This window comes from Nicotiana tomentosiformis, chromosome 7 (genome assembly GCF_000390325.3).
Source record: "Nicotiana tomentosiformis chromosome 7, ASM39032v3, whole genome shotgun sequence".
NCBI lineage: Eukaryota > Viridiplantae > Streptophyta > Magnoliopsida > Solanales > Solanaceae > Nicotiana > Nicotiana tomentosiformis.
Window position 1 is genome coordinate 1423392 of NC_090818.1, and position 26179 is coordinate 1449570.

The 26179-nt window shown below is 36.0% G+C and overlaps 3 protein-coding genes across 3 annotated transcripts; all 3 read left to right on the forward strand.

The window, feature by feature from the left end:
* The first annotated feature begins 5359 nt into the window (after positions 1–5359).
* Positions 5360–7273, forward strand: LOC104099132 (formin-like protein 7). Its single transcript, XM_009606042.3, has one exon. It carries the CDS (start codon positions 5360–5362, stop codon positions 7271–7273), a length of 1914 nt encoding a protein of 637 aa, XP_009604337.1.
* Positions 7274–20657: 13384 nt separating this feature from the next.
* LOC108945656 (uncharacterized) lies at positions 20658–22115 on the forward strand. The gene has a single exon (XM_018771754.1). It carries the CDS (start codon positions 20658–20660, stop codon positions 22113–22115), a length of 1458 nt encoding a protein of 485 aa, XP_018627270.1.
* A 942-nt stretch (positions 22116–23057) lies between these two features.
* On the forward strand, positions 23058–23639 carry LOC138895072 (uncharacterized mitochondrial protein AtMg00750-like). Its single transcript, XM_070179803.1, has 2 exons — positions 23058–23261; positions 23364–23639. Exons 1-2 carry the CDS (start codon positions 23058–23060, stop codon positions 23637–23639), a joined length of 480 nt encoding a protein of 159 aa, XP_070035904.1.
* Positions 23640–26179: the final 2540 nt, after the last annotated feature.

Genomic DNA, 26179 nt, shown 5'->3' on the forward strand with positions numbered 1-26179 from the left:
TAATTAATTCCACGTAGTGGCGGAGCCAGAAATTTCATCATGGGGCCTCAAAATATAAAAAATCACATACATCGAAAAGTCAAGGGGAGTCAACCTATAATAAATATACATAAAAAAAGTTATCTAGCTATATAGTGTAATTTTTCGGCGAAGGGATGTCACTTGACAAACCTTGGTTCAATGTGGCTCCGCCACTGATTCCATGATAACTTTTACACTAAAATGGTGGATTAGTTATCCCATATAAAAGGTGGGATAACTAATCTCATGGGATATTCTATCCCATGAGATATCTCACGATTGTACCTGATTAATTATCCCAGGATTAGTTATCTCATCCTCCCATAGGGGTAAAAAATATATAATCTCGGGATAACTAATCCCGGGATTAGTTATACCACGATTTAATCCCAACCAAACATGGATAAACTCATCTCAAATTTAATTCCGGGATTAGTTATACCACGATTTTATCCCAAGCAAACATGGGATAAACTCATCTCAAATTTAATTTCGAGATTTATTTTCCTTATCTCTCGTACCAAACGAGCCATTTATACCTTTCTCTCTCTAGTAATACTTCTTTTCTCGTAAGTTAAATTACAAATACAATTCATGCAATTTGTTTAGGCCCAAGACGGATTCATTCGATTAAATTAACGCCCGTAAAATTAAAATAAAAAGTAAATCCACACATTTTATGCATCGTATTAGTTCTTCTCTTCTTTCCTTTTTCTTTTGTACGAACCATGCAAGTTTTGTTCTTTATTTCTTGTATATTTGTATTGCACTCTCGTTTTCATCATTCTTATTATCCTATATACATCTCATTCTCTTTCAATTACATGACACACATCTAAGTACGTAATGCATATATGCACCAACTTTTGTCCGTTGATCAGAAGAAGCCGATATTTTTCTCTTCAACTAACAAACATTTCTTACAAGCTCTTTTCAATTTTCTATATTAAGTTCTATTTTGACCAAAAAAAAAAAAAAATCTCGAAACACATCCAAATGCTATATAGGGATGGTCATTCAACAATAAATATGGAAATTTTGGCCTTTTGAAAGAAGGGGAGCCTTGGAGTAACGATAAATTTATTAACATGTAATCTATAGGTCACGAGTTCGAGCCGTGAAAGCAGTCACTATCGCTAATGCTTGCATTATGGTAGATTGTTTATATCACATCCCTTGGGGTACGGCACTTCCCCGTATCCTGCGTGAATGTGAATTGCTTTTTGCACCGGATTACTTTTTTTTTTTTCTGGCTTTTGAATGACGTCTAAAAAATAGTATAACATGACCATATGATTTTGTACATTCCACGAGCGTTTCATAATATTTTCTCCTTTTCATTGCCAATTTTTCCTTCGTGCGCATGATTTTCAGGATCAACAACTGTTATGCACGAGGCCACATGCATTTTATTAGTATATGCATGCAAAAAAATGGAACCAGGTAACATCTTTGAACTAGTGTAGTACTTTAATTTATTTTTTCTTTCAAATCTTTTAAGTACGCTTTATAAAGGTAAAATTCTGGTTTATCAAATATGGTGGAAATACTTTATTAAGGAAAACGCCGAAAAATGTGCATGAACATTGCTGCACTAACTCGAAAAGGTGGAATTGTAAAAATTCTATCTATAAAAGCAAAAGTGCAAATCTTTAAAGGGAAAAAAAAGTACTTTGGCAGTTCTTTGATGAGCTGCATATCTATACAGCATTAAAAGCAGAATTAAATGGTAATATTATTTGTTAAAAGTTAAAACACTTAATTTCAAGTTGCGTTACAAGTTCCCACCCACGGAAAAAGATTTTTGTCCCTCTATATATATGTTCACAGGTATCAATCAAACAACCCGGTGCACTAAGCTCCCGCTATGCGCGGGATCCGGGGAAGGGCCGGATCACAAGGGTCTATCGTACGCAACCTTATCCTGTATTTTTGCAAGAGATTGTTTCCACGGCTCAATCAAAGAACAAGTTATTGAAATTAACGAAGAGTAGTCGCACCAATTGAACAATTTTTAATGTATTATCAGGAAAAAAGTGAATCTTATAAGATTTAACCTAAGTACTAAAAATGGACTTGTAAACGCCTCAAGATTCAATCTTATAATGGATTACAGTATTACACTTTACATTCATCATGCTCTAATTTTGATACATGAATGATTGCAATTTATTTTATTCCTTTCATCTCAATTTATGTAATAAAAGATTTGATTTAACAATATTTAAGAAATAAAAGAAGACTTTTATATAATATATAAAAAGACTTTTGACATTACAAAGTATCAAAATTGCTCTTACTATCAATAATTAAATAAAGGGTGGTGAGAGTTTCACATTCCGTTTTATTTTCTCTCATAGTAAAAGAATAAACTTTTATATTAAGTGAGTTTAAATAAATAACAACAATAACAACAAATTTAGCGTAATCCCACAAGTGTCATCAGAGGAAGGTAGTGTGTACACAGACTGTATTCCTACCTTGTTAAGGTAGATACTGTTTTCGATAGACCTTAGCTTGACTAAAGGACAGAAGAATAACAAACAGTAATAACAAGCAATAACAACAGTAAAATAAGATGGTATAATAAGAAAAATATTACTCTTTTCGGGACAAATTAAAACGAAAAATGTGTCTCACGTAAAATAGGACCAAAGGATTATATTATATGATCTACCATGAAATGGATTTGGAACGGTTCATACAGCTAGAATAGTTGAAAAAAGATCTAGGATGCATGGTAGGATAAAATGCGGATTAAGATGGAAAAAGTAAAAGGAAGAACTATATATATGGCAAATATTTTACTGAAAGTGTAATGAGCTGGGGCAATGGTTGAAATATGAAGGGCAAAAATCAGTTTTAGCTCACTGACCAAATTATTTATATTCAATAGCTATAAATGTGTATAAAATTTATATATTATTTTTATAAGTACAAAAAAAAAAAAAAAAATATATATATATATATATATATATATATATATATATTATTTTATTATTATTATTATTATTTTTTTACAACTATTATTTTTAGAGTAACTTGTATAGTGTTGATAGGTAAAAGTGAAGAGGGGACCAAAAGGGGTGTCCTTTTCTTCATTATTTAGACAAAGTTCGAGCAGATCAATTACTTGATTTAAAGGTGTCCTTTGGTATTTTTCATGTAAAAAAGTTTTGGAACTTCAATCATTATAGCCACGCTCCATTCTCAAATTATTCTTGACCTCAACTAACTATTTCTGTTTATTGACTGTAATAAGAGTACCACATACCTATTCCTCCCGGGAATAAGGGCTCCCACTGATCTGATCACGCTTATTGGTTAACCGGGTTTAAAATTTTTGTGAGGTCATTAGTTCAATTTTTATTGGTCATAATCTTTTTTAATTTTTTTTAACCTTTTCTTATTTAAATCTCCTTTAGCGAAAATCCTACCTCTGCCACTGGTCATCCAGCTAATTAAATTCGTGCTGCATTGGACTTAGTTCGAGGGGAGATGCCTCTTATCAAAATCTCAAGATCTCTCGCTAAGGGTGGAGGAATTTCATCAGCAGTGGAGCTAGAAATTTTGATAAGGAGATTCAAATCATTAAAAAATGTCACGCCTGTAATTTGAACCTGCATTTTCTGATTTTATGGGATTCAAAATTTTATACATGCGTAAAAATCTAGTTTTATCATATTAACGCTAACTTTTCAGATTAAGGAAATTCAATTGAATCTTCTTTGTACACAATATGTGTTGTGGTATTAGAAGTTGGGAAATAAATAAGAAAATATTTATGCATAATATTTGAGCAAAAGTTAAGATTTTTTTTCTTTCTTTTGCTAGAATTTAGTTTAGTGTAGATTGCAAGGGACATTAGGCGGAGGCTGCATGCTTAAACGGATTATCAGGTAACCTAACGAAGCTTTAAAGTTTAAACCAACAACTTTTCAAGGAAGGACATATGGAATGGTCAATTTCTTTCCTTCTTTTAGAATGAAATGATATGATTAAACCCGTTGTGGCAGGGCGGCTCAAGCGCATGTGTGGCCTAAAGCCAAAAAGTAATGTGAGACCTAATTTTTTAAAAGAAAGTTATGATATGTATCTTTATTTGAAGTCCATTTTTCTAGTTTTTTAAGATGAAAAGTTGTTAATAATTTTTTTATAGTCGATTTCCTCTATAATTTGTTTTCGATTGATAATATAGCCAACTTATTTAATCTTTCATGAGATATTGTTGATCTTAGGTATTATCAATGGAGTATAATTATGAAAAACTTCTTTTCTTTGAAGCATTTTTTTTATAGAAAAACTCTAGTTTTATATTATAAGTACTAAATATTTTTTTAAATACTTATAAACCTATTATTGCTAAAAAATGGGGGAGGGGGGGGGGGGGGGCAAATTTGGAGGCCTAAGGCACTAGCCTTACTTGTCATGAGGTTAGAGCCGGCCTTGCTTGGCGCAAATGCTCTATCAAATATTTTGTTTAATACAACAATAATAACAATACACCCAGTTAATTTTATAACTGAGATTTAAGAAGGACTGGGTGTACACACAACCAACCTTTAACTTAAAAAGATAGAAAGGTTGTTTGATCCTCGGAAAATATTTTATTTAATGATCTGCAAAATGTAATGGAGATGAAACTACGTTTTGATGTGCATTGCTAAATTAAATTGTAGTCTTCTTTGGTTCGTTGTTATAATACGTAGTCATCAACATCAGTTATATAAACTTTATTATGATATACAATGTAGTCGCATTACAAAAGTTTATGTTCAACGTTACATATATGGTTCAAAATTGCGTAATTCGTATAAAAATATAGCAAAGCGCTTGTAGATCATTTGTTCACTGTTCATGATCCGAAAATTGGTAGCATTACTTTTATGTTAAATATTTTTTATGAGAATGGTAAAGTTCGAATCAGTTTACGAATAATTTTACCATTTAAATATATTTAACTACCACCTCATGCCAACACAGAAAAAGAAAAAAGAATATCTAGTTTGCATTTCATTTATAAATTAATATTACTATTTAGAGAATACAACTCAAATTCTTAATTTTTATAGTATTATTTTTTTTAAATTATCCAAAACTTAACTAGTATTTGGTTTGTCAAAAACAAATAATATATGCCAATGATTAATAAAGGCTCCAAGCACTTGTGCACACAGCCAAGATTTCAAAGCAAATGAGTTCAATAAATATATTTATTTAACCCAAAACATTAATCTATAAATTCTATCATCAATCATCATTAATTAAGGCCACCCTCTCCCTCCCAAAAGCTTTTAAAGCCTTCTCTTCTGCCCAGCTAAAGCAAAAATTAAAAACCATGGAAATGGATGGAGACTCTCCACCTTACTGGTCCCAACCTCCCACCACCGCACTCCTCCGTCAACGCCGCCGACAACCACCCTCTCCTCTCATCAGCCCTGTTATTCTAATTCTACTTCTACCCATTCTTACTATTCTCATTTTGTTCTTTTTGGTTCCTCCTTTCCTTTCACACACTACTCAAATTCTTCGGCCTAATACTGTGAAAAAAGGATGGGATTCGTTTAATATCTTGCTTGTTGTTTTTGCTATTCTTTGCGGTGTTTTTGCCCGCAAAAATGATGACAATTCAGCTGATAACAGTGGTACTGTTTCTGCCAATCAAAGAAATAGAATTGTTTCAACAAGTGAGACTTCAGCTGATGATACGCGGCAGTCTATTTCTAATGATCAATGGTTTGAGCATAGTGTTGAGAAAGCTTACAATTTTGCTCCAATTGGATTACCGGAAACTGGTGTTAACCGGTTAAGGAGAAGCAGCAGCTCGTATCCTGATCTGAGACAAGTGCCGCAATGGGAAACCGGTGAGAACCAGTCCAGGTTTTTTGATGATTTTGGAGTGAATTTATACCGTTCTACGGCAGCGCTGGAGTATGAAAGTCGCCGTCCGCGGCGGAGCGAGAGACAGAGGGAAGAATCTGATATTAAGGTGATTCCTGTGGATACATTTGAAACTCGTTCATCTCCACCTGAACAGAGTCCGTCGCCAGAAAAACCTCCGTTGCCGTCATCGAAGCCACCACCGGCAAATTTAAAACGGAGAAGATCATTTCATAGTGTTCCGCGCAAGGACAAGGTTCAAATGCAGAGTAATGAAGCTGAAGTACTAGTTGAGCTCAACAAAAAACAAGAGCCTTCACCACCAACACCACCGCCGCTAACGGAGCAGCCATCACCACCGGTGGAAAAGCCTCAAAAGCTTCAGCGGAGAAAGAGTGGTACAACGGAATTAGCCACAGCTATTGCCTCATTGTACAATCAGGGTAAGAAGAAAAAGAAGAGAACAAAGAAGAAAGATATTTTTGAGAGCGTCTCTGATTCTCCACCATCTGCAGAATCAGTCCTGCCACCACCAACACCGCCACCGCCGCCTCCTCCACCACCTACGCCGCCGTCTAAGGTTTTCCAAAACCTTTTCAAGAAAAATAGGAAAAGTAAACGTGTACATTCCGATCCTTCCACTGCAGCAACAGCAGCACCGCCTCCTCCACCTCCGCCGCCGCCTCCAAATTCAATTTTCAACAATTTGTTCAAAACCGGCAGCAAAAGCAAACGATTTCAACAAACATCATCATCAACTCCTCCACCGCCTCCTCCGCCGCCGCCACCACCTTCTTCAATTCTCAACAATTTGTTCAAACACGGAACCAAAAACAGGCGATTCAAATCATCAACTCCTCCACCTCCTCCTCCTCCGCCGCCGCAAACACACTTGTCATCAAGGCGGAGAAAAACTTCAACACATTCTCAACCACCATTGCAACAACCGGAACCTCCACGTCGACGTTCATCATATTCTAGCAAACCTCCATTGCCAACAAGACACGTCACTAGTTACTATGACGATAACTTGAACAATGGCTCACAATCGCCGTTAATACCAATGCCGCCTCCTCCTCCTCCGCTATTCAAAATGCGGGAGATGAAGTTCGTTCCTTCCAGTGATTTTTTCAGGATACGGAGCGAGCACAGCTCTCGCTGCAGCTCGCCGGAAATTGAAGAAGTTGACGTTGATGAAATGTCCGTTAGATCGTCCTCGGAGGCAATGGACGGTGAAGATTTAACCGGGCCGTCGGTTACTTGCCCGAGCCCGGATGTGAACGCGAAAGCGGACTCTTTCATTGCCCGGCTACGAGATGAGTGGCGATTAGAGAAAATGAATTCATATCGTGAAAAGAGAAACTTGGGCTGAGGCCTCAGGCCCAGGCCCAATATGAAGATTCTTAGTTATGGCTCGTCCTTTTTCTTTACCAATAATTACTTTATATTTATACAAACTAATTAAAATTGGTCACATAATAGTAGAGTATATAGAGATCTTATAGAGGTAAATACGATTTGGGAGTTGGCTCTGGTTGTTTTTTATTTTCAATTGGAGCCTTGTAAACATAGAGAAGGATGTGATTTTTTAAAAAAAAAATTGGAATCGATTGTTTGCAACGAAATGATTTTTAAAAATACGCTATTGCGGAAATTGTTTTTGAATAAATTAGTGGTATTTGTTTCTATCAAATTACTATTACATTCTAAAATTTATTTTTCAAACATAGTTTCTAAAATATATGTCTATACAGCTTTGGCAAACATTAGACTGGCTTTCTAGAAAAAATCTTATTTGCAAAGACTGGTTTTCGAGGTTGTGGTTTAAATGTGCCTTTCAAAGATTTTTTAAAGGAATTCTTTGCACTCACAAAACACATGTTTTTTTGTTTGAAAAGGTTACAACTATTCAAATACATTTTTGATTCCACAAAAAAAAAAATCCAATCAAAATTTTCTGAAATGGCTACTGGAAATTTTTCTACATCCTACAAAGAAATCTTTGGAAAAACATGCTTATTTAAGTTTTTATAAAAAAAGTGGCTGTTTTTTAAAAGAAAAGTTCTTATTCAAACTCATAAAACACTCAAAAAGCACTAAAGGCAACACAATTATCAAACACATATTTTTGCATAAATATTTTCACAAAGATTGTCCAAACAATTAATAAATGAATTGACATGAACTCTGCAATTATAATTGTCATTTATGCTCTCTGTTCTGCTATGAGTACTTGACCAACGCAACGACAACGGAGAATTTTGTTGGTTTTGCGTCTTGAAACAAGGTATTAACTACTCTATTGGCTTTAATAAAAGTGATAAATATTCATCTTTAAGATGTTCAATTGCATGTCATTTAGCACAAAGGTATTGGAACTAGTCAAACTAATTAGGTTTCAATAATGTGCAAAACCAACCAATTAATGAATCTAAAAGCGACATTTCAACAAATATATTCATCAACATGCACCAAATGAGGTGATGTAGTCCTTTTAACAAAATCGAATCGACTCTTGAAGCATTCAAGTTATCATATACAATAATGTGCATCACATTTTGATATTTTTCCAAAACCGAGGATTTATCGGAAACAAACTCTCTACCTTTGTAAGATAAGGTTAAGGAATACGTACACACTACTTTCTCATACCTCATTTATTTTTCAAAAGAGGCTAACAATAAAAAGTGAAAGCCTCGTTTCAGATCATAATGCATATACTTTGGTGAGTAAAAAATATGCAAGATTCATTATTATGCTTTGAATTGCAATTATATAGACCTCACTTGTTTTTCAAAAGCATTTTTCAATGAGATTAAATCTTGTAAGTTGTGACATAGATAATATTTAAGTACTATTCACAATATGCTGTAAAACTTTATTTAAATAAGAATCAAGAATAAGAGGAAAATAGTATAGCGAGAAATACCCTCCACATATGCACAACAATACACAGTAGGCTGATATGTTAATACATGTATACAAGAAATTTAAATAATTCTTAACGGTTTATTCGATAAGAAATATAAGTAATCTGCTTCCAAACCGTTAAGCCGTTAATTATAAAATCTCAATCCGTTCACCATCCATTACCCCGATAACCCGGTACCAATAAGTCATCGGTTCGATTCGGTTTGATTAATGGTTAATGGTTACGGTTCGATTTTGAACACCCCTAAGCGTGGGTCTGCCCCTGCCTCTCAGACTCCACTTATGAGACTAATTATACTGGACTTACTGTTGTTTTCATTTTGAAAAATCAATGCGATAGACAGCTTTTAATATATAGTGGACATGTAACATTAATCGTAAACCAATATGTCCAAATCCATCCAACTTTAAAAGAGAAGCAAATGACGAAATTTAAGTAGAGCCATATATACTTTAAAAAGAGTCTCCATCTATGTATTCGTATCTACTTTGAAGTGGTTTCTAACAACAGTCACAGTCCTCAATTGGATAGTGAAAGTGATAAAGTTGAAGAAGAGATCATAAAATAAAACAAAAGATGGACCAAAAATAACCTAACATACTTTTTTTAGGAGCAAACATCACTCAACTTCAAACAATCTGTCACTTCTTTTCTTACACAATTAGAAGAAGACAAAAGACAAACTAAAAAAGAGAGCTTATAATTAAACTACTCTAAAGAGAAAAAGCACTTGAGCAAGTGCAGGGCGGCTCAAAGAAGTTGGTGGCCTAAAGTCAAATTGTATTAAGAGGCCTATTTCACAAAATTCATGTAATAGTGAGACACAAAAGATTATTGTTCTAATCAATGGGTCAATTAAACATGAGAAAGTAGCTAAATCAAAGAAACAGAGTTTGAAATTGGAATGAGAAATCTCAAAGTCATGTGAAAGAAAGGAGAAAAAATTAGAACGAAAAAGGAAAATAAATATACTACTAACAAGAGGAGATTTATCGCTCTTTATTCACTCATATGTGCATTCTTAACTAAATAAACAAATAATAAAATTTGAACTCGCATAAGAAATATAATATATAATAATATAGTATAATATTTTTGGGGCCTCTAGAATTTGGGGCCAAGGCAATGGCTTGAGCAGCCTTACCCTCCGGCAGGCCCTGGTCAAGTGCCAACCTTTTTGGGATTATTTTAAGAAGCCATTTCTCAAACATAATGCTAGGACATCCAAAAAGTATCCACAAAAGAATATACAGAAAATTTTAAAGTCTTGGGGGCGGTTAAATTATTTTTTTTCTTGCTCTAACGATATATACATATAAAAAAAATTAAAACATGATATACAATATAATTAAATTGTGCTTATTAACTCACTGATTCTAAAACCTTGATTCACCTCAACAGAGACCTCCAAACCTATAGCATATAATGCACGTATAGTCATGTAAATTTTTTACTCTTTTTTGGGGGGTGAAAATGCCTTTTGGTAAGTGGAACTCCGAAGGAAACTAAGCATTGTGCTTCACCTTTTATTGCTTTAACTTTTTGATTGTTTAGTGAACTTGAATTTATATATCCTCTGCAGAAATAATATTTACAGTAATAAAAGCAAAATAATCACGTAACATCGAGATACAGTAATTTACAAGAATAAAAGAGTGACAACGACACCAAGATTTTTACGTGGAAACCCCTTTGAATAAGAGAAAAAATCACGGCTCCGAGACGAGCAACTGATATCACTATATCAATGAATTTTACACTTTGTAGGTCCGAGTAAAATACTCCAAAGGCCACTACAACACTCAAAAGAAACCCTCTTTTGATATTCTCACCTCACTACAATATTGCTCACTCTCTATTTTTCTCACAGACTATTTTCTTATACCTTGTCTGTGAAACTTCACTCTTTCTTTCTCTCTTTGTTGGTGTGTAGAAATGAGAGTTGAAGCTCTCATTTTATAGTCGAAGCCTCACTCTCTAAAACCTACTAAATTTGATAATTTGCACACACTTTTCCTTCTTTTTCTTCAATGTTGACAATTCAACAAAGTTGGCTACCAACCCAAAGAAATTTAACAAAGTTGGCTACCAAACCAAAGAAATTCAATAAAGTTGGCTACCAAACCAAAAAAATTCAACAAAGTTGGCTACCAACCCAAAAAAAATTTCCTTAGGCACATGCCTATTACTTTGGCTATTGAATGAGATGGACCCCATCAATCTCCCCCTCCGGTCTCATTCATCAAGAGGAGGTAGCATTGTCTTCTAGTTTGAGTGCATGTCAACAAGTTCTTTGCATAGCTCGAACTTGTCTCTTGGTACCACCTTGGACAATATATCAACAGGATTTTCATTCGTGTGAATCTTTTTGACCTGTAAAGATTCGTTCTCCACCTGCTAACGAATCCAATGATATATCACATTTCTATGCTTTGTTCTTGCATGGTACATGGAGTTCTTGCTCAAGTCTATTGCACTTTGACTGTCACAATAGATGACATACTCCTTTTGATGCAATTCCAGCTCTTGAAGAAACTGCTTGAGCCATACCATCTCCTTGCCAGCTTCTGTAGCGGGAATGTAATCTGCTTCAGCTTCAGTTGTTGAAAGTGCAACACATTTCTGCAATTTAGACTGCCATGATATAGCTCCCCCTGAAAATATAAATAAATATCCAGTAGTAGATTTTCTGTTATCAATGTCACCTGCCATATCAGCATCTGTATAGCCCTTCAATATTGGATGAGATCCTCCAAAGCACAAACAATCTCTCGTGGTATCTCTCAAGTACCTGAGTATCCACTTGACTGCTTCCCAATGTTACTTTCTAGGATTTTCAAGGAATCTGCTAACAACACAAATTGCATGAGCAATATCAGGTCTGGTGCATACCATTGCATACATCAAGCTTCCGACTGTTGAAGAATAAGGAACTCTAGCCATGTTCCCTTTCTCCTCCACTATTGTAGGACACATCTTCTTGCTCAACTTTAGATGACTAGCAAGAGGTATGCTGACTAGCTTAGCATCCTTCATGTTGAAGCGTTCCAGTATACGTTCAATGTACTTCTCCTGAGATAACCACAACTTTCTGCTTGTTCGCTCTCGAACTATCTTCATACCTAGAATTTGTTGTACTGGGCCCAAGTCCTTCATATCAAATGACTTGGACAAATCTCCTTTCAACTTTGCGATCAACCCCTTATCTTTTCCTACAATTAACATGTCATCCACATATAACAACAATATAATAAAGTTATTTTTAGAAAATCTTTTGAAGTATACATTTGCTGTCATGACCCAAAATCCATGTTACTGGCACCCGGCACACTACCCGACCCGAGCGAACCAAACCATGTGATGCACCCAAATCATATGCATGAAAACTAATTTAATTGCGGAAGCTCCTTGAAAATCATATACATTTTCAAGTTAAATGATAAAATATTTTCCAATTCAAAATTACACATGACGTCTTTCATGATAATAAAAATGAGACTAAGTAAAATAAATATACTTTCATGTATGTCGTGTACAACCCCGTCATTACAACCTTTCACAACTATCTATGGAACCTCTATACCAAGATAGAACCAACGATTGGAGTAATTCCAACAAAATAAAATAAGAAAGAACATGGTAGCTACCACGAAATAAAAGTGGTGCTTCATAATATCTCGGAAAGAGAGTCATCCTAGCATGACCGCATGCCACGTATCATATCATTCTGAAACATGTAAAGTAAGCAGGGCCCTGGAGGGCCCCCCTAAGGGCTGAGTACACCACATCGGTACTCAATAAGTGTCATAGACTCTCTCTAACTCAAGTTCTTGGGATAAACTTTATAAAAATAATACACCAATATTTGATATAAAACGATAAAATTTTTTATCAATTCACGACCCTTATTATTTTAAATAACAACTAAGTGAAATATAAATCACAATATAAACTTTTAAAGCATTTACATCAATCCAAGATTTTGGATTAAATCATTACATTTGCTTTAAGTCATCGGAATCACTTTCGGCTCCTTAGGCCTAAACATAAGAAAATCATCCTTACCTTTCACTGGGAGTACTATACCATCACCAACATAAGAAAGTCGACTAGGTTATGTACCTAGCGGCAAGTATCGTATACCCTACTTGCTCAAGTCGTCTCATCATAGTGTCGTACGAATCGACTCAGCCATGCTAATAATAGCACAAAATAGTACCCTCTCGAGGGAGAGCACTTTGCCGTAGTCTATACCACAAAGTGGCCATCTACGCCTACACCGGTATGTGTAGTTTCATGACAACGAACACGATATATCCGAAGTCAATCTCGGTGAACATAAGTAGCTCCCAAAATATTTGATACTTCAAAAATAGATTCATAGCATAGTAGCTTCAAATGATCTATTTTTATCAACTCATAGCATTTATACAAAATCTAAATCATTTGAACAAAAATTAAATAAATAACCTTTTACATGCTACGACATTTAGCAATTTAATGTCAATATTTAAAAGATACCACAAGTGTTATTCTGTTCGTCAATTTTCAAAAGAAGTAGTTTCCATGAAAACTTATCTTTAGCACTCAAATATGTATACTCTTGTCAATACGTAAGTTTTAGTAAAAACTTATAATATTTACCTTGAGTGTCACTTTGCCAACAAGATTTAAAATAAATTTTATAAAACGGCATGACACTACGTATGCAACATAATATTCTAGTACATGGAGACATCCGTACTTATTTGTTCCCACAAGCACGAAAGCAAATTTGCAAATAACTTAAGTATTAACTTGAAACATGCTTTTAGAGAAAGTCTCTCAAGAAGAGTAAGTTTTAATCAACTTACCTCGCTTTTACTTTATTAATGTTCACAAGCTTTCAATCCTCCTCCATCATTCCAATATTGATTAAAATGCTCAACATCACCAGCAAGTCGATATCTACAATTAGATATCCTAATTACATCAGAATATGACCTAAGATATTGATCAACTTCCATATATGGCTCATAAGTTGGCTACAAGCCTCCAACAACTCAAATCGCCAAATAGTTTTATATGCTAGACCATTCAACTTCATTCTTATGTTTTAATACCCATTCGAAGTCATTAATGATACTACATCAATTGTCCATTGCCACCAAGTTACTATTCATTGCTTCCATAATCAACACTTGTAAAATATACAATTCGGGTGATTACTTAGTTGATCACTTCCATCTTTTGCTAACAATTATTTCCATAGGTTCATTGTATTCATAAATTGCATCGTCAAGATTACCATTCATCTTCTCTCTTATTTTCTCAAAAGTACTATTCATGCCATGAACTAGAGTTTTATAATCCAATCTTTCAACTATTAAAACTTGTAACAAATGCTTTAAATACTTCTAACTACTCATAATAAATGAGTTTGAAGCATTGGAATCACCTTTAGTAGATCAATCTTGAAAAATCACAACTTTGATGATTTTTGTGTTCTTGAGGATTTGATGAAGAAATCTAGTATTTGGATATAAGAATGATGTTAGAACTCATGCATATTGAGTACTAATCAACCAAAAACATCATTAACAACTTACCTTGGTTGATTGGACTTGATTTGAGCTCAAAATCGCACCTTCACCTCAAGAACCCTAATCCCCAAATACTCAAAATATTTTTCTCCCCCTACCTTGTATTTATAGGCCCAGATTTCTGGGTTTCGGATGCGGACCTGGATGCTTCGCATCCCTACTTCACTTCTTTTTGAAGCTCGGATGCAGACCTGGACGCTATGGCAGCACTTCACTGCCAGTCTCTCTTTCGGACGTGGCCTCGGATGCTTCGCATCTGCAGGCTCCTCCGCCAGCCTTTGGTAATTTGTTCATAACTTCTTGTAGGAATGTCCAAATGACAAACGGTTTGAAGTGTTAGAAACTAGACTCGAAGATCTTTCATTTTATAGGTTTTCCATCATATAAATCCTTATATAAATATAAATATGCTCATCCAAAGTTTGGTCTTATGCGTACTCATTTGGAACTTTGGTCTATAATATAATTTTCAACTTGACATAGACTTAGGGCTCTCCTTATACCCCACATCACTTATAATATGTCTCGTACACTTATTATCACCTCCAATTGATATCCATCATATTAATAGTCCTCGTTTGCATACAAAATAATATAATTAGCGCAACTTTCTTAATAGCGCTTAAGTACTTCAAAACATTTCCGGGGTACTACATTCTTCCCCACTTAAGAACATTCGTCCTCGAATATTTTATGGATAACTTCTAAGAATATAGTTACCATCCTTTTACTCCAACCATTATGCATAGGCACTTATGACTACATGGGTCTTGTACTTTCTTTCCAAAATCTCTACTTACTTATGGCCCTCAAAATTTGGCTATCTTTACAAATTCTTAAAAATTTCGGCAGAGTTTCCCCTATAACTAGGACTATCCATAAAATTTAACCTGTCCAAAATAAGCCCCCACATGGGCACCAATAACAATATCGCTCAACAACCAACAATACATAATATATGCACCATCTTGACCTCACTCGGCCGTACATATACCATAAGTTCATCAAATGTATATCTTTAAACCTTTTAACTTGTAACATATATGAATACCATTCAATATCAATAATTGCGACTATACATAGCTCCCATATCACTGTTATACATGCCTGCATTTTCTTTAGTCATGCATACGTCAAGTTGTACCTGAAAAGTATCTTCAAATAAATTAAAAATCTTTGTGATTGGACTTCCTTAATAAATAATAACTTATTTTCACGCCCCCTTAATTTCTTAGCTTTCTCAAGGCAATATCTCATAGTTTATGAGATCGAAGTTATATTGCCACTTGGTATCTGCAAAACTTGTTCATTACGACTCGTAGTCTCAAAATTTTCTTATAACGAATCCTTTCAAATAAATCTGTTGCCTTTCACGATTCTTGTTTCCATACATGATTTTTTTTTCCACTTAGGACTCTTGATGTCCTATAATTGTTAAAATTATTCTGGAATGTTCTTCTGTGCCTTCCAAAGACTAATAAGATATTTATCTCAGATTTATCCATCATATGATAATTTCATACCCCCACTTTCGCTCATACCTTTAGAGCCCATGTTAGATCCATAACTTGATAACTATTGTTACCAACAAGTTTTCTCTAAAAATAATTCAACTCACTTCATTTGAGTTCATGACACTAGTTTGCCACCTACTCGACATCCGTGTATTAGTTTTATTTCTTAACTTTTACCAATTTCTTGATACCATTGAGTATCTTGTGATATTTTTCTACCAAAAATTTAGGATTGCATATATTTTTATGCGCACCATAGACATGCTACCATAGCCCGTAAACTTTCAATAGTCAAGAGTCATCGTTACCACGATGGTACTTGCACCCTTTTAATATTAGTTCTCTTCTTTAAACCCGTGCTTTTTACTGACATACTTTATTTTTGTATAGAAGTCTCTTCTCATTTAAGAATAAGCATTGCATTACCCCTTTCTATTTTATTCCGTGCAAGGTGAGAACATATTAAAATATCCTCTTATTCCACTTAATCCCGCGTACAATTCAAAGTACTTCCTTATTCTCCGCTAACACATGAATTTAATTCAAATCGCATATGTCCCCAAAGTTATAGGAATACATTGGCGTTGACTATTAAATCCTTGACTATCACATAACTTTCAACATCCCTGATGCATAACATCGTAACTATTGCTCGTAATGAGTTTGTAATTGTCGTACAAGCATTTCATGAAAATTGTACCCTTCTGATCATAAAGGTTACTGATAATACCTTATTCATCTTGTTTTTAGTAACTATAACCCTTCCTCTTTTATTTTCTTTTTTTTTAAATAAACCATCACTTTAAAGGTGACATCTGCTTACTCAGACGCTCCCCCACTTAGGAGCAAATAAAATTTGAAACTCTTACCTACCACTCAAAGAGTTAACTAAAATTTCGGATAAATTTTCTCGAACCATTTACATGCTCCCCTGCTTAAGAGTAAACCCAATTCAAACTCTTACTTGCCACTCGAAGTCATTATTAAACTTCTACCTCACATAAAACTTTTCATTGACAATCAATTTGTTCACCCACTACAGTAGGCTATTTATCCTTTCCAATTAGAAATCTATGTTTTATCGCTTCAATCTTTCATCGTACATTGACTTTTATTTCATCATTATGTCGAAATGCTCATTATTCTGACAATAGGATAGATTGGTTATACTCATAGAAACTTTCTTTGTTCGTTTTCGTATCCAAGTGTCTCGTCGCTACTAGCTGTAATATATATTGCTAAGGGCCATTATTTTCCGCCCTTACGACATCTTTATAGTTAGCACTTCACTTTTTCATCTTCACTCTACCGTTGAAATCTCTTCTAATATTTCACCTTTCAATCTATGCTATAATACAGTTCTAGCAAGTTTGGCTACCTTGCGCCTCTCATCTCATGCTTAAATATGCTGAACAAGTGCGACTCTCTTAGGCTAAATCCATATATCATTATATAACTTTTCACAACATATACCATCTTCACAATGCTACATATTAGAATTACACATACTATCTTTATGCCACCGTCATGTTCTCAAGCCGCATATATATATATATATATATATATATATATATATATATATATATATATATATATATATATATATATATATATATATAATATGAGATTCCGTAGTATATATCTCCGAAATTATATTTCTTGCTCTTAAGTCCTTTCATGAAACTTTATTTTAATGGTATCCCACCGAATAGGCTAATACTTATGATAAAGATGGAATGCATGTTGGGTCTTATTACCTCATGTCTTCATCACAATGTGAACTCTTTTGGTCGTAGCTAATACCACATATTTATATCAACACGTTTCATACGATAAATATATACTTGCATATTTTTCCATTCTTCATGGTATTGTTGACCCTGTCCATACCCATTCAAGTAGGGATTTATGACACATTATCATGTTGTCTTAGAATTCTTTTAACTTCTCAATCTCCAAATCCGTACCATAACCATTTTCAATTATTGTTTTGAGACTTACGTCGTACATCTTATATGTATAACTTTTCAACAACTTTAACTTAGCCAATGAGCCATTTCTATATTTATTCTTCTTGAATCATAAGGATTCGTTCACTCACAAGTTAACTGCTCTTTCAATATCGGGCACATATAGAGTTACATTGAGATAATTCTTGGAAATTCTCAAAGTTTCATCATTTCAACAGAATAAAATAAGACATACCTCGACAAGAAAAACTCAAGATTATCATTCCACGTCATTTTTTTTATCCTTCTCTAACAACCTATATTGCTTCTTATAACCTCCAAGATTATGCCTTTTGTGCATCTCATGCCTTAATATTTTCATGCTTACCCATTTAAGTTCACATACTTTATCCTCACATACCTTGGTATGCATAATTAGAGATTGAATTTTATTTGTATCACATTCATCATCTCGAGGTTGTCATGCTCATATTTTACATATGGCATGCTTCGTCTATCCTCAACTCGTACTTTCACGTGGCACTTTATTTCTTATGTGTCACTTATATTACGTATGACGTAATAATGGCGATAACCTATCATGCTCAGAGGAAACCTAGTGTCTAGTATAATTAAGGTTCATGTCCCTCATCCTGTAATATTCCCATTTCGAATGATCAAGAAAGTTTTTTTTTTCTTTTGGGAATGTGTCTTTGGTCATTATTGACACTGTTTTATGATGTGCCGTAGAATTTCGGCACTTTTGATACCAATTACATAGACTTTAGCTCGTCTTTCAATGCATTTTTAGTTAATTCTTATGAAGTTTTGGTGTTTTATAGTGCATGAGACTTGAAAACCCAAAAATATGAAAAAGAAGTCAAAAGGCCACAAAAGGGCAGGAATGCTGTAAGTATGTGATCGCAGAAGTAATATGCGATCGCATACTCACTGCAAACTGAAGCAGATTTTTGATCAACTGAAGAGAAGAATGTGCAGTCCATTATGCGGTCGCATAACACTTTTGCAATCTCATAATGACCACATAATTGCAACTGAAGAATCTGCGTAGCACTTCTGCGATGAAAAATGCGGTCACATAACTGATATGCAGACCGTATAATGGAAATGCGGTGGAAATCTTGGCTTGAATATCTGTAATTTTGCGATGCAATTGTCAACAATGCGGACCGCGTACATGGTCTGCGACCATTATGCGGTCGCAGAAGGGCTCTGTTAGGGCATTTTTATCAAATCTTGACCCCGACTTTTAGTCCACTATAAATAGATTTACTAAAAATTTTGTGGGGTATTGAGTCAGAAAAAAAGGCTACTTTTAGAGCATTGAATGCACCATTATTTTGGAGACTTTTGAAGAAAGAATGTTGTATCTTTGTAAGCTTTATGTCTTTATTTATCGCTTTGTTCTTAGATTCTAGTATGAGTAGCTAGTTTTAACTACTAAGGTTATGGACCCTAGATGGGTGTAATGTTAATGGGTGTTTACCATTGAATATATATATAATGGTTGGTTGATATTTATTCAGTATTTATGCTTCATGTGTTGTTAGTGGTTGCAAACATTAACTAATTCCATTTCACTCTATCTTTACTTGGAAAAGTGGGTTAGGGTTTGGTAGAATTGAATATCAAAAACTCAAGGTTTTAAACCTTATTTAATAGAATCGCCTAGGAATAAGTGGGTTTTATTTGGCATAAATTGGTTATTTTTAATTGCAACTCTTTTATATTTGGAAAAATCTTAAAGAGAAGATATTACCCAACTATTAGGAAATATTGGATAGTCACTTAGAAACCATCTGCATATCAAAGGACTTTCCATTAGAAATATATCATATCAATACGGATAGCATTACATTCCATCGATGGGGACACAATCTTGGTTTCCTTAATCGAATTAAATACATTCTTACAATACAATCGTCTTCTTTACTACACATAATTACAACACCATTTTCAAGCTAACATTTATAGAATTACGACCTAAGTCAAGTTTCACACTATTCAAGTAATCGTTTCCCATCTATTCCATGTGGGATTCGACCCCAACCTAGTTGGGTTATTATATTTGCATCGACCGCCTCACACCATTTATTTAGGTGTAATTTGAGCGTATCAAATTTTGGCACCGTTGCCGGGGAATACGGTTTTGAAATTACTATTTAGTGTGTGCTTTACTTTACGTCTTTTTCTATTCCATCACACTTTGCTTGATTTTCTTGGTGTGCTAGGTAAACATGGCCGAGTATGAGGAAGAAGAGAATCATTTTGCGGATATAGATGAGTACATCGAGGATACAAATACCATTGTCCCTCCGCGAGTTGATGCTGCTACCTTCAAGGTGGAACATGGTTTGATCCTAATGCTTAAAGTAGAGGGGTTTTCAGGAATTCTACCGATGATGATCCGACTCAACATCTTAGAAAATTCTTGGGTGTGTGTGCGATGCACAAACAGAACAACGTGTCAGATGATGCCCTAAGACTGAGGGTATTCAAGTACTCACTAGCTGGAGAGGCAAGGAAATGGATCCAAAATCTATCACCTCATTCCATTCACTCTTGCCCTGAACTAGTCCGTGCTTTCCTAGCCAAATGATTCCCACAAAGCAAGAAATCCGAGCTCAGAGATAAAATTTTCTTGTTCAAGCAACTACCGGGGGAACACCTATATGAGGAATGGGATCGATTCAAGTTATACCTAGTGAGGTCGTCGAATCATTATTTTCCGGACACAATCTTGTTGGAGAAGTTTTACATGGGTTTGGATCCGTTGAACCAATCCATCACAAAAAATGCGGCGGATAGATCTTTTATGGACAAAACATTCACAAGGGTCGCACAAATTCTCAACAAGATGGCAGAACACAATCAAGCTTGGTACTCGGAAGATACCACCGGTGGAATTGCATACGGTACTCCCTCCTTGACCAACATGATTAAGGAGAACCAAGAGAGAGATCAAGTAATTGTCGGGCTTGCCACCAACATTAATGTGTTAACCAAGATGTTCACTGAAAGCCAAACAAAAAAGGTAAATGTTGTGGAAGATGTGCAACCCTTGTCAAATGAAAATTGCGAGGAAGCAAACTATGTCCATAATTCTCAAAGTGGTTACCAAAGACAATCCTACCGAGGTCCCGGACAACAAAATCAATGGAGGCCTAACCCGCAAGGGCAAGGCCATCAACAATGGCAAAATGATCAAGGTAGTTCAAGTCAAGGTAATTGGAGCAACAACAACAACAACTATGCAAACTGGAGTTCAAACCCCTATGTTCCACCAAAGGGGAAATACTCTAACTCTTCGCATTGGAAGGAAGGTTCTTCAAGTGAGTCCAAATTGGAGAACATGCTTGAAGGAGTATTGAAAAATCAAGAAAGAAACGACACTTCAATGAAGAATATGGCCGAACTTGTGGGGTCACACACCACATCCATAAAAAATTTAGAAATGCAAATGAGAGACCTGTCAAGAGAGAAAAATCCAAAGCAAAAGGGTGCACTCCCAAGTGACACAATTGCAAACCCAAAAGATAATGGGAGTGGCCCGACTTCTCATTGTATGGCAATCACAACTCGAAGCGGGAAAGTACTTCAAGGAGGGAATGAACAAATGGTTGAAGTGGACGATCTTGAACAAGAGGTTGAGGCACAAGTTGAGGTGACAATTGTTGTTGAAGTTGAAAAGCTCCCAAAAGAAGTGAAAGTACAAGAAGCGAACCATGAAGGGGTAAATGAAAAGGTAAAAGAGGTACCAAAAGCTCTAGCACCAATTCCTAGGACTATGACCGGATGGAGAGTTTGCATGGATTACCGGAAGCTCAACAGTGCCACATGCAAAGACCATTTTCCTATGCCTTTTATTGATCAAATGCTTGATCGGCTAGCGGAAAGGTCATTCTATTGCTTCTTGTATGGATATTCCGACTACAACCAAATCAATATCGCCTTGGAAGTTCAAGATAAGACAACATTCACATGCCCATATGGGACTTTTGCCTTTAGCCGTATGCCATTTGGGCTATGCAATGCCACAGCTACCTTTCAACGATGCATGATGTCAATCATCTCGGACATGGTAGAAGACTTTCTAGAGGTATTTATGGATGACTTCTCTGTAATGGGTGATTCCTTTGAGCATTGTCTTGACAACCTTAAACAAGTGCTCAAAAGATGCGAAGAAACAAACCTTGTACTAAATTGGGAGAAGTGACACTTCATGGTGGACGAGGGCATTGTTTTGGGCCACAAAATTTCCAAACAAGGCATAGAGGTTGACCGAGCAAAGATTGAAATCATTTCCAAGCTTCCTCCACTCACTTCAGTAAAAGGTGCCCGGAGCTTTTTGGGGCACGCCGGCTTCTATAGGTGTTTTATCAAAGACTTCTTAAAAATTTCAAATCCCATGTGCAAGCTCCTTGAAAAAGATGCAAAGTTTTTATTTTATGAGAAGTGTCTCAAAGCTTTTGAAGAATTGAAAGAAAAGCTCACCACGACACCTATTATTGTCACATCCGATTGGTCCTTTCCATTTGAACTCATGTGTGACGCCAGTGGTGTCGCTATTGGGGCGGTGCTTGGTCAACGGCATAACAAAATCCTTCACCCTGTCTACTATGCAAGCAAGACACTCAATGGTGCTCAAATGAATTATACTGTGACTGAGCAAGAACTTCTTTGACATTGTCTATGCTTTTGAAAAATTTCAGGCCTATTTGTTGGGGTCCAAAGTGGTAGTTTACACCGATAATGCTGCTCTTCGCTATATTATGGTGATGAAAGATGCCAAACCTAGATTGATTCGGTGGGTCCTTTTGTTGCAAGAGTTTGACTTTGAAGTCAAGGATCGAAAAGGGACAGAAAATCAAGCTGCGGCCACCTATCTAGGCTTGAAGAATCAGGGAGGCCAAAAGAGAACCTTGAAATCAATGATGCCTTTCTAGATGAGCACATATTGGCATTGTCTGGCACATTCGCTCCTTGGTATGCCGATATTGCTAACTTCTTGGTTAGTGACCTTGTTCCCGATGGATTGAAAGCTTATCAAAAGAAAAAGTTCTTGCGGGAGTGTTGGCAATACAATTGGGAGGAGCCCTTTTTGTTCCATATTTGTGCCGACAACATCATTCGGCGGTGCGTTCCGTAAGATGAGGTAATGCCAATTCTCAAAGCATGCCATTACTCCCCGGTTGGGGGCCATCATGGAGAAAACCGGACGGCGGCAAAAGTGCTCGAATGTGGCTACTATTGGCCATCGATCTACCATGATGCAAATCAAATGGTCAAGGATTGTGATCAATGTCAAAGACAAGGGTCAATTTCTAAAAGGCATGAGATGCCTATGAATTTTGTAATGGAGGTTAAGATCTTTGATGTGTGGGGGATCGATTTCATGGGTTCCTTCGTGATATCTTATGGCATGACATATATCTTGGTGGTTGTGGACTACGTCTCCAAGTAGGTCAAGGCAATCGCCTTGCCCAACAATGAGGCAAGGAGTGTGACCGCATTCTTGAAGAAGAACATATTCACGCGGTTTGGTACTCCCAGGGCCATCCTTAGTGATGGTGGCTCTCATTTTTGCAATAAGGCTTTCATCCGGCTGCTCGAAAAGTATGGCGTAAAGCACAAGGTGGCCACACCTTATCATCCTCAGTCAAGTGGTCAGGTTGAAGTTTCCAACATGGAGATTAAAAACATCCTAGTAAAAACTGTCAATGCAAACAGGACCGACTAGTCAAGGAAGCTAGATGATGCATTGTGGGCATATCGCACAACATTTAAGACTCCCATTGGCACCTCACAGCACTTCTGAAGAAACTGCGTAGCACTTCTGCGATGGAAAATGTGGTCGCATAACTGATATGCAGACCGCATAATGGAAATGCGGTGGAAATCTGGGCTTAAATATCTGAAATTTTGCGATGTAATTGTCAACTATGCGGACCGCATACATGGTCTGCGACCATTATGCGGTCGCAGAAGGCTCTGTGAGGGCATTTTTATCAAATCTTAACCCCGACTTTTAGTCCACTATAAATAGATTTACTAGGGGTTTTGTGGGGGTATTGAGTCAGAAAAAGAGGCTACTTTTAGATCATTGAATGCACAATTGTTTTGGAGACTTTTGAAGAAAGAATCTTTTATCTTTGTAAGCTTTATGACTTTATTTATCACATTAGATTCTACTAGTTTTAACTACTAAGGTTGTGGACCCTAGATGGGTGTAATATTAATGGATGTTTACCATTGAATATATATATATATATATATATATATATATATATATATATATATATAAATGGTTGGTTGATATGTATTAAGTTCTTATGCTTCATGTGTTGTTAGTGGTTGCAAACATTAACTAATTCTATTTCACTCTATCTTTACTTGAAAAAATGGGTTAGGGTTTGGTAGAATTGGGTTAGGCTATGGCAGCACTTCACTGCCAGCCTCTCTTTCGGACGCGGCCTCGGATGCTTCGCATCCGTAGGCTCCTCCACCAGCCTTTGGTAATTTGTTCATAACTTCTTGTAGGAATGTCCAAATGACAAACGGTTTGAAGCGTTAGAAATTAGACTCGAAGATCTTTTATTTTATAGGTTGTCCATCATATAAATCCTTATATAAATATAAATATGCTCATCCAAAGTTTGGTCTTATGCGTACTCATTTAGAACTTTGGTCCATAATGTAATTTCTAACTTGACGTAGACTTAGGGCTCTCCTTATACCCCACATCACTTATAATATATCTCGTACACTTATTATGACCTCCAATTGATATTCATCATATTAATAGTCCTCGTTTGCACACAAAATAATATAATTAGCGCACATCAACTTTCTTAATAGCTTTTAAGTACTTCAAATATTTTTCGGGGTGCTACAACTGCCTTGGTGCCTGCTTCAACCCATAAAGACTCTTATTCAGTTTGCACACCATGTGTTTCCTTTAAACTACTTCAAATCCTTCTGGCTGCTCCATATAGATCTCCTCTTCCAAATCTCCGTGAAGAAATGGAGTTTTCATGTCCAACTGCTCCACTTCAAGATCTAGGCCAGCTGCTAAGCTCAAGATTGTTCGAATAGAAGTCATTTTGACAATAGGTGAGAAAATTTCATCAAAATCAATACCTTTCTTCTACTCGAAGCCTTTTACCACCAATCGAGTTTTGTATCTGACAAGCTTGCCATTTCCATTTTTCTTGAGTTTAAAGACCCATTTGCATTTGAGTGGTTTTTTTCCCTTTGGAAGTTCAACCAGCTTATACATGCCATTTTTCTGTAGAGATTCCATCTCCTCTAGCATGGCTTTCATCCACTGGTTCTTTTCTGGATGGGACAACACCTTCTTAAGACTTTCTGGCTCCCCTTCATCACTGATGAGGACATACTCTGTGGAAGGGTACCTACATGACTCTACCCTTGGCCTCTCTAATCTCCTAAGAGTTTGAGGTTGTTCTTCTTCCTGAGTGGGGTGCTCCACTTGCTCGACACCATCATTAAGTTGCTCCTTCTACTCAATAACCTTATCAGGTTGCTCCCCCTGCTCAGCAAGCTCATCGGTCCTACTTTCTGCACTTGTGGGATTGTTAGAAGTAGAAGGAATAGTAACAAGGTTAGGAATTATACCATTTTTGGCCTGCACTGGCATATCATCGGCAATTCCAACTTCACTTTCTCAGAAGACTACATCTTTGCTTCTGATGACCTTCTTCTTTACAGGATCCCACAATCTGTATCCGAATTCTTCATCTCCATATCCGCTGAATATGCAAGGAACATATTTATCATCCAACTTTGTTCTCTGCTCCTTTGGTACATGTGCAAAAGCTCTACAATCGAACATCTTCACATGCAAGTAGGACACCTCCTTATTGGTCCAAACTCTCTCTAGGATGTCAAACGCCAACAGAACTGATGGACTCCTATTGATCAGGTAACATGTTGTCTGAACTGATTCACCCTAGAATGACTTAGGCAGTTTAGCCATTCTGAGCATGCTTCTCACCTTCTCCACATTGGTGCGGTTCATCCTTTCGGCTACGCCATTGTGTTATGGGGTTTCAAGAACTATATTTTCATGTCTAATACCATGGCTCGAACAGTACTCTTCAAATTCCCTTGAAGTGTACTCACCTCCATTGTCACTTCGGAGACGCTTTAGCTTTTGGCCTGTCTCCATTTCCACCATAGCATGAAACTTCTGGAAAACTTGAAACACCTGATCTTTGGTTTTCAAAATATAAACCCATAATTTTTGTGAAGCATCAT